General features: G+C 29.4%; 2 protein-coding genes across 2 annotated transcripts in view; one reads left to right on the top strand and one right to left on the bottom strand.

The window, feature by feature from the left end:
- LOC123306027 overlaps positions 1-6,904 on the bottom strand; it is a 91,776-nt gene extending 84,872 nt beyond the window's left edge. The window contains exons 1-2 of the mRNA XM_044887889.1: positions 6,862-6,904; positions 1,179-1,608 (exon numbers count right to left, since the gene is read on the bottom strand). Of these exons, the coding sequence (XP_044743824.1) occupies positions 1,179-1,608; positions 6,862-6,904 (473 nt within the window). The remainder of the gene's footprint in view (positions 1-1,178; positions 1,609-6,861) is intronic.
- Positions 1-16,316, top strand: part of LOC123290942 (calcium uniporter protein, mitochondrial) — a 225,254-nt gene that overhangs the window by 172,979 nt on the left and 35,959 nt on the right. The gene's annotated exons all lie outside the window — the stretch shown is intronic.

Genomic DNA, 16,316 nt, shown 5'->3' with positions numbered 1-16,316 from the left:
ATCTGGCAAAATGAATTTATTGGTCTCATGAGGTTGTCAATTATCAGATCTACTTCCTCATATTTTTAATACTTAACCTCCAGAATTGCTTTTATTTGAATCTCAATTTCAGGTTTCATGTCGATTCATTCTCGTATATTACATCATAATCATTTCGTCCTTGAGATTTCATCCTTTGATAATTTTAATATTCTGGGCATTTCATCCTTCAGTCGTTTTATCCATGGTTAAGCTAATTTCAAGAAAAATTTCGTCCCTAAGACCAGAATCCGTAGAACGACAATAATCAACCAACTCTCATGCCCGGATATTTTATCAACCCGTAGAACGACTGTACTTCAATTGCATGTTTAACACTAAAGGCAAGTTCGTGTTAACTATATTCTGTATGGAGCATGATTAGTTTATAGAATGTCTGGGTATTTAAATCACAGAGTTAACGCATGTACCAATAACCCGTGTTTACATGACCCTATTAGAGTCACAATCAATCCGATGGGTATTCCAATCTCAATGTTTAAATAATTTAATAGAAAAGAATGATTGAAGGACGAAATAACCGAGGATTAAATGGTAAAGGATGAATTTCTCGGGGACCAATTTAATGAAGATCAAAAGTCGAAAGACAAAAATGATAAAAGTTGAATAGGCCAATAGAGTTACGGATTGTACTTGTTGTTTCTCTGGAGACTGGAGTTATTAAACAAATTCCACTGGAAATTATGTTTTGCTTCCTTGTAAGCGATATAACTCGTAAATGGTGTATTTAAGGATACTGGTGCTATGGAACTTTTTGTTCCTTAGATGTATTTCCCGAGTGGATTCGGCAGGTCCATTGTGTGAGTACCCCCCTCCAGAGATTAAAACAATTTCTGACCTGCAACCGAAAACAACACGTAAGTCATGTCTTTTTCCGTTGTTTTATTGGCCTGTAAATCTCTGATGAATCTCTGTGCTATCATATTTCAGTATATAACATGTTATTTATTACCTCTTTTGTTTTAAGTTTATATTTTAAGTAGCAACTTCAAACAATCAAAAATGAACTTTTCTTTGGACCAAGGCTGATAAATACAAAAATAAATAATGTAAAAAATAAATAAAAGAACAACAAAAGAAGATTAAATAATAATCTCTAATAAAAATAGTAAAAAGAAAAAGGAATTATGATCACAAACCTTTTTTTCTTCTCAATATTTTCTCTGACAAACCACAATGCTTCCTGTGCATCAGCAATCGTTTCAAATTCATTGTGTAGACCAGTATTGGTGCTCCCACCAATTGATGGTGGTGATGTATTTGCTGCGGTGGATGTAGGGTGATGTGGATGATGATGACTCTGTGTCGAACCTATTTTGTTACAAAACCACTCAACGCAATGCTTTAATAATCGTGAACAACGACTGTTATTATTGTTACTATTTACACTGTTTCTAGTTTTGTATGTTGTATCACTACGTACACTATTTGTCCTTGTTAATCGACAATGACTCGTTTTACGTTTTCTGTGCAATTGATTGTGATGATGGTGATAATGATGATGGTGGTGATGTAGATGATAATGTTGAAGATAATTACGATGATAATGGTCACGACTACTTAGTGCTGCTGTAACAAAAATATTATCCAAATGAAATTCTATACTTTTTTGCTATTAAATTTTAAAACTTTTACGTGACATTTAATTCAAATAATCTTATCAACAAATTTATGCTAATCATATGAATTCTTCGTATTCTAAAGCAGAATAGATTAGGAACAAGATTCACTGATTCGTATGCCTTATCATTAGTATGGAAAACTTATCGAATATAATCAAATTTTATAATGAAATTTGATTAACCGACTCAGTGGCCGAATGAGTAAAGGCAAAAGCACCTTTAACCGTTTGATTATTGACTGGGAAGTTGCGGGATCGAAACCAGGCAGCGGCAGTTTAATCAATTATAATTAATGGGGCGGTAAATTGATCACAGTGTCGTCGCTTGAATAAGAACGAAATAACCGACTCCACCCACATCATGAATTTAATTGTAATGATTTGGGTGGCCTGTATTATATAGGGATGTCTGTAAACGGAGATTAAACCCCATTATTATAATTATTATCAATTATTAAGCTTAATTCCTTTTTGGTTTGTACTGCTTAGAATAAGCAGTAAGATTTTGCACCGCTGCGTCTGAAAAAACAATTTTTTGCTTGCTAATTCTATGCAGTACAAACCACAAACAGAATGTAGTACAAACCAAAAGCGGAAGATACAACCTGTAAAAAGTGCGGCAATTTTCAATTAAACCACATAGACTATACGAATCAACAAAGCTCTTTTCTCATATTTTTCCTAATCCTTTTAGAACATATTATGTGTACAGAGTGATTAAAAAAAAACTTCATGAACTTTTGGTATGGCTTTCTTTCATCACAGTATATGTTTATAGATATTTTCATTTTTTAGGTATTCAATCAAAAAGTTTTGAAACAAAAAGCTTAAAACTCTTATCCTATATTTCAAAAATAAACACTTTTGGACCATGTAGGTAATCATGAGCATTTTTTGTAATTTTTATTTTAAAACTTCACTGGCATCATCCTGCATCTCGAAAATGAAGGTTAACACCATGCGTTCATGTGTCTCTTCATACGTTCCGCAATTTTATCGAAGTAATTTAGTCGTTTTTTCTCCATCAACATAGAAAAATGGTTTATAAGAAAATTGCTAGGAACAATTTTTTCAAAAACTTTCAGGTGACCTTCGGGGAAGAATTCAGACACGTTTTTGTAGGATTTTTGTATTAATTTTTAGGCGTTTTTAATCTTAACTTTCCATGTATACTTTAAATGCACTACGTTCGAGGATGTTGCTTTTATCACTGCTTGACTTGCCCATATCTCAAATGCAAAACACGTTTTAATTTAAAAAAATATTAATAGAGCAAATTGGTGAAATACCTAAACATCTGGGGAATACATTTGACTTTAATACATCAGATGAGAACTTTAATTCAGAAGAGATATTATTTAATAGTATGCTAATGTTTCATTTATTTGTTAACAATTAACTCTTTAGGCCCTTTCCGTTTAGGGCCTTTAAGTTTATTTTCCATGTTTCATATTTTAATCGAAACGTATTTCAATAGTTTCGAACCTGACATATTTTGACTATAAATGTAAACATATACTGAATGTAAAACGTTTTACTTTATCGATCTTATTTGAAATTCAACGCCTTGGGAACATAAACAATTTCTGCATATATGTATGTATAATATATTTTTCTTTTAAATTTTTTATAAAATCTATTTCACCGATACACAAAATAATGGTTACAATTTATACAAATATTGAGTAACTATAATTTATTAAACGTATAAAATAAATTCCCGTGTAGAATCCTTTTGAAAAATGGGCTAAAAAACTTTTCTTTATTTTTACAATTCACATAAGAAAATCATTTATAAATACTGATTCTTCAGTCCGATCATCACCCGTAGATTACTATTTAGATGGTTTACAAATCAATTATTGGCTTATTACCCATGCTATATGTATATACATAGCTATACAAGTCACTGCATACAACTAACTTTTAACATGGTTACCGTAGTGTACACTACTACAATCAAATAGAATACAATTAATACACAAAAACACCCCTTTATTATAAATAATACTGTAAATGTAATATATAATTTAATATTTATAGGGAAACTAAACGATGAATAATTTTATTTTTTATTTTTAATGATTCTAAATATAATATTCTTTCAAATATTAGTTTTTTGTCAAAACGGTAACTCTCCTTCACTTCACGTCAATTTCACACGCTTCTTTCATGCTACGTGTGTTAAAATGTCATTTTTAACCCCCGAACTAAAAAATAGGGTGTTAAGTTTGATCGCTACGTATGTGTGTCTGTGTGCGTGTGTGTCTGTCTGTAGCACCGTAGCGCCTAAACGGATAAACAGTTTTTTGGTTGTCATTTGTAATGTTTGTAGTTGTAATGTAACGGAGAGTGTTCTTAGCTATGTTTCAAGTGCGAGTACAGACTTCCGTACCCGAAAAAAACTAAAAAATTAGCGGCGATCTTCAAAATGCTTTAAGGAAAAAGGTAATTTAATGGAGCGTGAACTAATATAATATGTTTCAAGTGCGATAATTCCGTACCCGAAAAATTGTAGGGGTTGTTGCAAATTGTTGCAAACATATTTGCAATTGTCTGCAAATCTGTTCTTAAAAACAAATTGAAAAACATTCCAAAAAGATCGTTTTTAGTGAAACAACGTATAAAAACCTTTATAAAATAATATATAGAGACATAAATATTGTAAATTCCAAGTCAATTATTTTCGTCCATTTCACATTGGAAAAGCACTACAGCAATCACATCTAAACCACCATGATGGTACCACACAAATTGTATAAAACTATATTGAATGTACATTTTCCATTTACACGAAGAATATTTTACAAAATCTAATACATAATAATGCTCCATCGTTCCATGTAATTTAAAATATAATTTGAAGATATAAACGCAGAATCTACTTAGCAGTTTATGATAACAGAGTAAGAAAATGTAGCTTCCTTTAGTTACCGCGTGAAGTATTTGTATTTTATTTAATTCGCACAATGTCATTGTCCCCTCTTTATATATCACATGAAAATAGTTTCAAAGCACGTAGATATAAAAAATCAGCCACAAAGTAATTTTTCTTTTCCTCAGAAAAGTCTCATAAAAACTAATGCAAAACTGTTTATATGTAAAAATTCGTTTCAAAACATACAGGATGGGCCATTTCAATCTATACACCTTAATATCTCATTTTGTAGTTAACCAATCAAAAAGTAACTTTAAAAAACTTGCTAGAGTTTAGGTGGGGGATATCATAATTGGACCTAGTTCCTCGGGTTTTCTTTAATAGCCAATTTAGGTCCTGATCAATAAGAGATAGAATAACACTTTAAACTAGAAAGTTGATCCTCATAAAAAACTAACTATTTTTGTTTAAAACATTTTCCGCTTTCGGAGGAAATGCGACTTAAAAATCATTATTACGATCGACAAAAATATGCTTAAAGTTTATCGATGGGGCAAAGTCATGGACCCGGGCGAATGTCCTCTTTTGCCCCCGACAATTTTTGCTAAAGCATTTAGTAAAAAGTAGCGTGCTATGGCATATTTTTAAGTCGCATTTCCTCTGAAAGCTAACGTTTTTCGAAAACAAAACTTGTTATTTTTTTTTAATGAGGATCAACTTTGTGATTAAAGTGTTACTTTTTCTCTTACCATTTAGGATCGAAATTGGCTTTTAAAGTACCCTTAAGAACTAAGTCCAATCGATGTCAGAACATAATGTGTTCCTCATTAAACTTTTGTTTAAATTTTTTTTTTTTTTTTGATTGGTTAACTACAAAACGTGGTATTTAGATGTATCGATTAAAATGGCTCACCCTGTATAATTTCCGCAAATCATATAAAAAAATAAACTGTTTTTGTTTTCCCAAAGGAGCAAATTTCTTTTGCAGAATATTTTTTCCCAACAAATAGTGATTATAATATCGAAATATATACAGCATGTTTTATAACACTGTGTAGGTGTATCAGAATTAATTCTGACAAAGGACAAAATAAACCACTTTCATGCAGATCAGTTAGTGGTTAGCATTGATAAATTTGCAGAAGTTAAATTTATTAAATGTACAAATTTCATGTACTGTGTATGTACCTATAAACCCCCATCTTTGCATATACCTTACTCGTTATAAAAGGTTACTTTAGTATTATAAACCACATAGTCAGTTACACTTGAAGGTTCTTTTATCATCGGATATGTATTGTATTTATATATATATATAGATCAAGTATTATAACATGGACAACAATGTCCTTTTCGATTTGTGAGAATGAGCAAAATACGTATTAAAATCTGACACTTTTTGATTTTAAAAGTTGATTTCACAGTTAGTAGAACTGAATTGGAATGTTGACTCAATTTTTTTTATCACTTCAAGTAAAGAATTCTCCCTGCACGGACTTAAAAGTGAAGTTGGTTTTTGAAAATCTTTAGAAGTACACAAAATATTAACATTTTAAACTCATAATTAAACAAAGAAAAAGATATTACAAATTTGGCTTCATGTTTGAGTATCGCCATTGAGATTAATAACATACAAACCCTTTTTTGCAAGAAAGAGACGGGCAACAGTCTTTGAATGTTTATAACTTCTTCGTTTTTTAATCAATTTTCAAATTTTGTTAAGGTATTATACTTTTATTTACATTTTTATGGCAAATTCGATATAAGTCATCTACCCAATTTATATCGATAATCGTTCCACCAATTTTGCCCGTAAGAGCCTGTTTCCGAATTTAAAACACAATTTATTTATTCAAAACAACAAACTGATTCGTTTTTTTCCTTAAGAACCCTCAATATATTTTACCAATTGAAAAAACAACAAAGGAAATTGGGTATTTTCCAATCCATTGAATAGCTATATTTTATTACTTTTAAAAATTTTTTATAATTTTTGTAAAAAATTTATTTTTTATATTTATTAATATTTTAACTATTTAATAATAAAAAAATTGCTTAAATTTAAACGAATATGTAGCTACGTTTAAAAAATTTTGACGAGATACAATAAGTACATACCTTAAAACTTCGAAATTAATCAAAATGGATTCATGATAACTGAAACTGAATATATCTGTTGAAAATTCAATACCGAATTGTTATGCGATTACATAATTTTTCTCAATTTTGTACATGGAAGTAATATAAATCAATTACCAACCGATAGATGATTCTGAAACAAAAACTCCATGTTGACAGATATAAAATCTTAATTAACCATTACCTCCTTTTTGAGGGAATGCAACAACAACTTGTTTTTGTCTCATTTTTAGCAGTACATTAAAATCGCTCAAAAATCATACTCATTCATTTAATTAAACATTAGTTTAATGCCTGCCAATCAAATTAATTATTTCGCTGTTCAAAGGTTTCATATACATAGATTAGGTGTTAGACGAATCGATTGGATAAAACCAGTTGGTTCTCGATCCGAAACTGATGGGAATTTGCTATTTCCAGTTTTTTAATTTAAATATTCGCAAGCCAGGATTCTTCCAATAGTTACTACGGTCAATTTCTTTTCTTTTCGTCTGGAAATTATCTCTTTTATAATGTGTATTGTGTATACATTTTATTTTATGTATGTAGGTACACGTTAAACATTATCATCATTATTATTTTGTTATAATTTGAAGTATCAAGAGTTTTCCTTTTTCCTTTTGTTTAATAATTTTCGTCTATCATTTTCATTGTTCTTTATTATAATATGTACATTAAATACTCGTATATTTTCATTATTTAAGCAAGTTTTGTAGAAAATATGTTTTACAGTTTTTAGCAATTATTTAAAAAATATTTAGATGTTGAAGTCTGACTGATGTTTCTGTAAGTTTCAAATTAATCATGTACTGATTATACAGACTATTATTATTAAAATAACTGAAGTAAAACTTCTTTACGCGCGCCACTCAAATAATACAGAAAGTGAATCGGTAAAAAAGGGAATCATCACATCGAAATGTTACGAAATTGTGTTCTGAAATTTAAAAATAGTTCTATTCCCCACTCATAGATGGTGCCCGGGTACTAAAATTTAACAATAATTCCATTTTCCATTCACATGTGGCAATCGAATTAAATGAAAATAAAGAAAAATGATTACATACAGAATTACAATTTCTTATAATTTATATATTTTTGGTTTCGATATAAAAGGAGTGTAGCGATGCATCCTCCTTTTACTCAGGGCTGATTTTTATTAACGATTCCTGTCGGCGATAGATATCAAAATGAAACACCCTGTTTAATAGTTACTGCATTTTTTAATACATCCAACTGAAATTTGCTACAGTTACCTTCTCTCCCTTTTTTAGGAGGGGCTGCAACAACAACTTGCTTCTGATAGACCTAAATTTGTATTCGTAGTCTTTCTTCCTAAAGTTAACTGTTCCCAAAATAATTTTATCCATTCCGAGCTAATTTCGAGAAAATTCACCCCAATTCGAGCTAATTTCGAGAAAATTCATTAAGTTTGAAAATAACGATTTCTTGCTTGCTAATTGTCTAAACAGTAGGTAACAATTTTCCAAAGAAAGGAAATTAGTTATGTAGCATTTACACAGAATGATTAAATTATTCACCAAAAGAATTTTCGGAGGTTGTTATACTTTTCAAATTCTATAATATTTTAAAAAAAAAAGAATATAGTATCGCAGATTTCCATATTATTGGAACCTATTTTTCAATCTTATGTAATAGAAAATAGTATAGAAAAAAGTATTATTTACATTCCTTGTTTTATTTCTAGGTCCTGACTTCAATTTAATATAAAATTGGTCATAATCAATATGTATTTGGCAAGCATAAAGAAACGCCCAAATAATGCATATACACATTTTTAGTTACATAACAAGTGAAAACAAACAATTGACTGAGTTAAATGTTGAAATACCATATATAGACAGTTTTGATTACTCTATAACATTACACATATACTTATACATGTCACACATACATAACTGATAATCCCGTACTAATACATACTATAAAATTTGCATCTAATGTGTGCCCTCGTGAGTAAAACCTATACATGTCACACATACATAACTGATAATCCCATATTAATACACACTATATAATTTGCATCTTATCTCACGGGTAAACAGTGATGTTTACAAAAAAATGTTTCAAACAAAAGTTGTTTATTTTTTGACAAGGAACATTTTTTACATTTAAACTTATGTTCTATCTCTAACGGTTTACATGGGTCATATGGTAGAGTTCGTACAAAACGAAGTGGCACCGAGCAAGAGAGAGTGTAGATACGAGTGCACATACATATACATCATACACTCTCTCTTGCTCGGTGCCACTTCGTTTTGTACGAACTCTACTCACTTGACGTCCTGAGCGCGCTGTAAAAATTTCAGCTCGATATCTTTTTTCGTTTTTGAGTTCACAGACGGACGGACAGTAGACTAATTAGATGATTCTATGAACCCCAATACCAAATTTTTTTTCGTAGCATCAATATTTTAAGCGTTACAAACTTGGGAATAAACTTAATATACTTTGATATATTTCATATATACATGGTATAAAAAGTATTATATAACATATTTATGTATTTTCGTTTCGTTGTTTTTACTTTCGAAAGTGTCGTCTGTTTTTTTATACGTAATAAAATCGAAAATAATACCTATATATCCAGTTTTTCTATGTAATAGGAAAGGATAGTATAAAATAAAATAGATATTATGCTTAGATAACGAAAAAAAAATTTGGGTGTAAAAGTTTTTTTTTAATAGATTTTATTACTGGTTGTATCTGGATATGGGTGTAGATAAAAACACAAACATGGTCAAAATAATATATAACCAGTGTTATACATGTTTTACCTCCATATAAAGTTTGCAATATGTACCTAAAAAATTTAATCTGAACTCCTGTCTTCACTAGTATACCATGTGTGATGTGTGCCATTTTTTCCTAGCTGTTTCTAAACTTTTGCAAATAGCCCTGGAGTCCGTGACAGTAAAACTGCACTTACACGGATTTCAAAATTTCACATATACTGTTTAACGATAGGTGCAATATGGACTAGGTGTGCCAGACCATAAAAAATATTCCTGCAGGATTTGTTTTTTCTGTTGTGACAAATATTTTGGTAAAGTTTTGAGCTGCTACACAGAGATATTTCGAAAGTGGAACTCCAAATTTAAAAAAAAAAAATCCGCATTAGGGTAAAATTTTATTGGCTTTAAATATTAAAAATCGGTGTGATAGACCTTTCTGTCACGATAAGAGCTGTCATACCAAATTTTTCTGAAAATAGATAAAATTTGTAATAAAATGGCCGCTTACAAATTAATTTCCATGAAAATGCAAAATACTTATAATAGAAAATGTTTAATGTTAAAAAGGTTTTTAAAAAATCAAACACGTTTGAAATCAAATCTCCTTTTCAACGAGGAAAATTTGCTTATCTTTCTGGTAAAATATTATTGTTTTTAAAAAATCCCAAAAAGCAAAATATATCTTAACTGTATAAAAACTTTTTAGAATGTATGTACATAGAAGTCGTGTGACGGCCACACTACTTTTTTTTTTTATTTAACGGTCATGAAAAACTTATTCGATTTTTGTTTTTCCTTTAAAAAATTTGTTATACTTGTCTTGTTTTTTTGGTTATTTAATTAAAAGACTTAATTACTTTATATGATGAAAAAAAACTGTATTTTAATTTGCCAACGAAGTGTAATTTTATTTTAAGTTTAAATGAAAATATAGTTTATAAGTTAGTGATTTAGGTATACTCAGTGTCACAAAAAATGCATCGGATTACAATACTATATGTAATCCGTGTATTTTTCGGTACAGTGAGTATACGTAATGAAGGCGAAAATTTTTAGATATACTTGAATAGAACATGAATTAAACCGTAAGAGATAGAACAAAAGTTTAAATGTAAAAAATGTTCCTTATCAAAAATTAAACAACTTTTGTTTGAAACATTTTTTCGTAAACATCACTGTTTACCCGTGAGGGCGCCAATTAGGCGGAAATTTTATAATATGTACTATACTTGATTATCAGTTATGTATGCGTCATGTTAGAATGTGTCTATGTTAGAATGTGTAATGTGATAAAGAAATCAACACTGACTATACATGACATTTCAACAATTAACTCAGTCAATTGTTTGTTTTCACTTGTTTGGTATGTTATTTGGACCCTTAAGGGGAGTTGAAACTACGTTTTGTAAAAAAATGTTATAGGCAAAAAACTGAAAAAAGTTCGAAAATTTGGAGTACAACTTTTTGCATAACGATGTTTCACATTCTTAAAGGATCCAATATTTTTCGAATCACGCTATTTTATGCTATCGGTGAAAAGTTCAAAGAGACAGTAAACAGCTATAAAGTTAGTCTGCTACTACTACTCCGACTATTGTTAGTTTATAGGATCAATTTTGAAAATTATTACAATTTTAATGTTAAACCTTATTACAATTTCATGCACATATATTATTATTATTAAGTTTTCGACTACAGATGTTAGAAACTTATTACATGTGTTAAAGATGTTTGGGACATACAAATGGACTCAAAAGTACTGAAAACTAACAATTCGTGAATATCTGCGTTTTGTAGCATGTCACAAAGGTATAAATAGATTTAATGATAAAATAAATGTATAAATTTTAAATTAACAAGGGAAATTTTACTAGAAATCATGATTGTTCTATTAAATAAGAATTAACAAATGAGATGGAAAAAAATTCAACTAACTACTGGCAGAGATTATACACCACATGCGTGCAAGTTATAGATAGAGCTTCTTTTATTTTTGTCTATCCAAATGAACTGTAGATGTTGGTATACCTGATTAGTTTTTCGAGTAAAAACCAGTGTATCGAATAATTTTTAATTTTTTTATCTTTCCAAACGATTAGTGATTCGAGTAGATTATTTCTATCGAGTTCAAATTATAATATTTAAGAATTTGGAACACTTCGCAGCTTTAAATAGTAAAAGATATTAATTTATTATTTTGAGTGAACTAATCTACGTAATTGAATAGATGTAAGATTACTGTTTTTAATCCTCGACATAAAAAAGGAATTGATTGAGAGTGTTCTTAGCCATGTTTCAAGAAAAAAGGTTTAATTTGGAAAAAGTTGCAAGCAGAAAAAATGCATTTTTCGGGGGTTTAAAATAATGATATTATTATTACTTATTCATTCAGACTTACAGATTATTTCATAAAAAATGTACCGAAATTTTGTTTCTACCATCATTATTCCTTTGCGTTGCAAACTTTAGACTTAATTAACTCCATACGCATACCCCTCATGTTTCTGTTACATATAAGTAGGATATGAAAATAAGCTGCTCTCGTGAAGTGTACTGCTTATTTATCGTCATACTCTGTTTATCATCACAGTTTATTCGTACACCTTTAATTAGTATGTTGGCATTAATGTAAGGAAATACATGCATTTTTATGTTCAACTTGTTTTTGTTTTAATTATCTTGTCTATTAAGTTTTCAACTTGGCAAAATGACTTTATCAAATATTGTAGAATTTAAAGTTTCAAGTGATGCTTTTGTTATATTTTCAAAAGTGAAAATGCAGAGCTTAACGTTCCTAATCAGATGTAAAATAACTTATGGGATTTATTTACTGTATTTATTCAATAAAAGTTAGTACATGGTAGTAAAACAACAAACCACAAGACTTAAAACATCTCTTCCATATGTTTGTTCATTTCATATATTCAGAGCCGAACTATTTTGTATACCACAAGTCAACAATCCTAAACCATGGACCTACTCTTATATTATTTAAAATATAATGTCACTTTCAAAATACATGGGTTACTCTGCACATATGCTTCAATATTGTCAAAAATTACGTGTAAACGACTGTATAATCTATGGCAATATACTGTGTACCTCCCTCTAATAGAGGAAATAGCAACCGAGGCATTAATTATTGTTTCAAGATTGCTTAAAACAGGTCTGGAAACCAAGGCTGCCACAGTCTTGATTTTACATCGAATAATAACATCGTCAAAAAAAAAAAACATGATAGAAAGTAGGAGTGATTGTCAGTTTTATTGGAGTTACGATCTGTGAAGCTTTATAAATTCCAAATTTCCAATCAAATGAAAAGTTTTTTAATTGATACGCGTTAATTTGTCATAAATAACAATTTGGATAAATAAAAATGGCTGTATTATCTAAAGAAGAAACTTTTTACTATCTTACAAATATCTTCGTAGTAGAGGTGCTATCTGATGATAGGATACATTTCAAAACTAGGTTAGGTAAGGTTAGAGTGGCTGTCCTAGGGTGGGACACACTTAGACCATAGGGTCCGTTGTGATACCGTAAAAGGGTTGACCCACCCCCGGCCACTACTCCATGAACCATTTGGAGCTGTTTAAGAACAGCAGGAGGGCTATGACGTTGATCGATTTTAGGTCGGAAAGGTCGTCGAAGAGAAGCTGGCTCAAGTAAGTCAATCTCCTCATGACAAGAGCTGGGCAGTGACAGAGAAGATGAGACATTGTCTCCTCCTCTTCACCACTATTTCAAAACTAAATGCAAGTTCAAAATTTTAATCCGATTGAAATAAAATTTAAATTATAATCTTTTTGGTATCTTTAACGCATCGTTCCCCACTTTGTATATAAGCAATTAGAGCGTAGAGAAGACTTGTTTATGGAGGAGGATAATACGAGGACTTTATCCATTCAAAATATTTACAAATATATTTTTAACTACTAAGTATTAGAGCGTAGGATCGATGCAAAACTTTTAGATCCGTCTCTTATGAGTTTTAAAATATGCAGTTGCATTTAAATATAACTTAGAGCTTAATTATAACCATTTCTAAAATCTAATGTCTATTCCTAGCTGGTGTAAATACACAATGCAGTAAATAGATGCGCTTTCTTTGGTGTAATATTGTTGAGAAAAACTTTTATGTATTATCTATGTACCTAGGATGAATTTTCACTACTCCACCCTCGTTTTTTTTTTTTTGTTACATATTTTAAAATAAGTTCAACTCGTGTTCAACTCAGTTAAATGTCAAAAGTACCTTATTTTTTTAAAGAAGTTTGTTTAAACGAATCTGCGCCCACGGTTAGACAAACCTTACATTTGCAGCAGGTTTGCAGCCTTAAATTTGCAGCAGGTATATTTCTAGTATCTAAACGAGAAAATTTTAAGGAGAGTGATTAGTCGAATAATTTTTTCGACATTTAAAATTACCATAATTTTCAAAATATACTTATAAGAGATTTTAAAAATTTCTTGTTTCTTAAGCACGTTCCAAAAAAAAAAATGAGTGTATGAAAATATTTGAGACTTACGTTTCAAATTTTGAGGTTGAATCCTATTGGATCTTGGGAAAATTAGACGAAAATTAAAAGAGTAAAATTTTCGAAATATACCATGGTTTTTGAAATATTGATGAATAAAGATGTAGAGAAAGTCACTTAGAAGAAATAAATATCAAATTATTTTCATTTCATCACGTTTAATGAAAAACCCATACCGCTTGTTATAATTTTCTTTATAGTAGTTATTCAAATTAATCTTAAGAAAATTAGTCTTCTTATATAATTAACCATACCTTTAAAAATATTTCAACAACTCATTTCACATTTTAACAACTAAAATCTATAAATTCAACACCATAAAAAGGATCTGCCTGCTTATAAAGGGCATTAATGTGTATGCATATATACACTTTTTGCGAACGTCTTTGAAGATCAAATATTAGATGGCGTATCTGCTGAGATGATACATTAAAAATTATTAAATTCTAAATTTTCTTTTCAAAATTTCATATTCTAAAAAAGAATTGCGACATGGGTGTTAAATACTGGGCACCCTGTGTTTCCAAATTAAAAGAAAAATTGCATTTATATCTATGGAATATCATGCCATGTTTTTCTTGTTTCTTGTGCATTTCTGTTTTTCTTGTTGATTTGTGTTAGAATGTACTTTTTAACTACTATGCAACACTTGACAAGTCGTAAATTTTTAACGTAATAAATTTAGTTACTTTGTTTTTTATTTTCAGTTGTATTTCTAATAAGAGTCGACATGAATTTATGAAAATAATTTAAAGAGAAAGAAAAGTAAATAATAGGATTCAAAAATTTTAATCCAAAACTTATAAGAGTTTGAAAGCTTAAAATGTTTGTTTCGGTTAATTTTCTACTTAAGATTGTATTTTATTAAAAAATTTGTTTTATTCTAAAAGGTAATTACTGTTCAAAAATGGAATCAAAACCTTTTAAGATTTTGGTGGCTTAAAACGATTTAATTCCAAGGATACTTATTTATTTTTCATGAAGGTGATCTTAACAATGATATTTTTCTACAGGAATATTCGTAGAAGCTTGCCAACTTCAGAAGCTTTTAGTGCAGTTGAATGAACAAATTTAAATATCTAGAATTTGAACAAAAGAATTAAAACTTCTTAAATTAAAGAAACTTTTATATTAAAATTTCTCTCCACATTATAATATGAATAAATAATTTTAATAGTTTTTAACATAATTGTGAGTTTTTCACGTAGAATTAGTTTTGGGCTTTCAATGCTCTAAAACTCCTTCTTTTTAGAGGAAACTTTTCGGAGAATAAAAAATACTTGCCAAGAATATGTGCTATGCATATATTACATACCTACAAACTTTGTCATTTTATATGACATGTGTTTAAAAATATATTTTGTTTGATGCGATGTGCGATGCTCTTCCATGAACCAAAAGTATCTAAAAATTGGAATTTTTCATGAAAGATATTAATGAAATTTTAATGAAGGTGTTTGTTTCCCTACAGTGTTGTAAAAACGTTTTGGTTTATTGCACGGTACAGACATATAAACCAAAAACATGCTTTGTAATCAAATAATGTGTTATTTTTAGCTTTACAATACCACGCAACTACAAAAATATATAATATATCGTGTGCAAGTGATGCTTATAAATTTCATAATATAGATATCTCTCTTCCATCATCAATACTCTAACTATATTCGTCTCTGTTCATCAAATGATATGGATCTTCGATGAACTCATAGTTAAATTAAAATTTTGTTTTTAAATCATCTACAACCTTATATTTTTTTGGTATTATTATAAACTACTAAATATTTTAGTTTTTTATCACACTCTCTAGATTTTTCGATATAGAAATATCCAATTGAAAGGATAACCTATATGATTCACCATTTTTTCTGCCAACATTGAACGATAAAATAATAATAAAAAGCTCGATGACCTAGGAATTTTTTGTGATTTTTGGAAACTTTGTTAATCAAAAAATGTATTTGCAAAGTTTTATTGAAATCCCTAGTATTATTCAATCCTTGCATATTTCCTTAAGTCAGAGTAATTACAAACTATGCAGTTACATTTTAACATAGTATTGTCAGCAAACACGGAGGATAACAGTTGTGTGAAAACGAACAATGACGGATGTTGCACTTGGATGCAATTAATTTTTCAACGGGTATTTTGCCTATGAATACATTAAATTTATGTGTAAGAGAAAATACCTTTATAAAAATTGTATGGCTATTGAATAAACTGACTTTTTTTTGTCGTTCTTTGTAATTTACAATTTATATTTTTGTTTCAGGTGAGCATTGGCTTTTATGTTTCTGTGAAAAATATAATCGTAAGTCTTTATGTCATAAATATTATTTGGTCGG

This window comes from Chrysoperla carnea, chromosome 1, assembly GCF_905475395.1.
Source record: "Chrysoperla carnea chromosome 1, inChrCarn1.1, whole genome shotgun sequence".
Taxonomy (NCBI): domain Eukaryota; kingdom Metazoa; phylum Arthropoda; class Insecta; order Neuroptera; family Chrysopidae; genus Chrysoperla; species Chrysoperla carnea.
The sequence above is the reverse complement of the archived record's forward strand: the minus strand, read 5'-3'. Positions and strand labels throughout refer to the sequence as shown.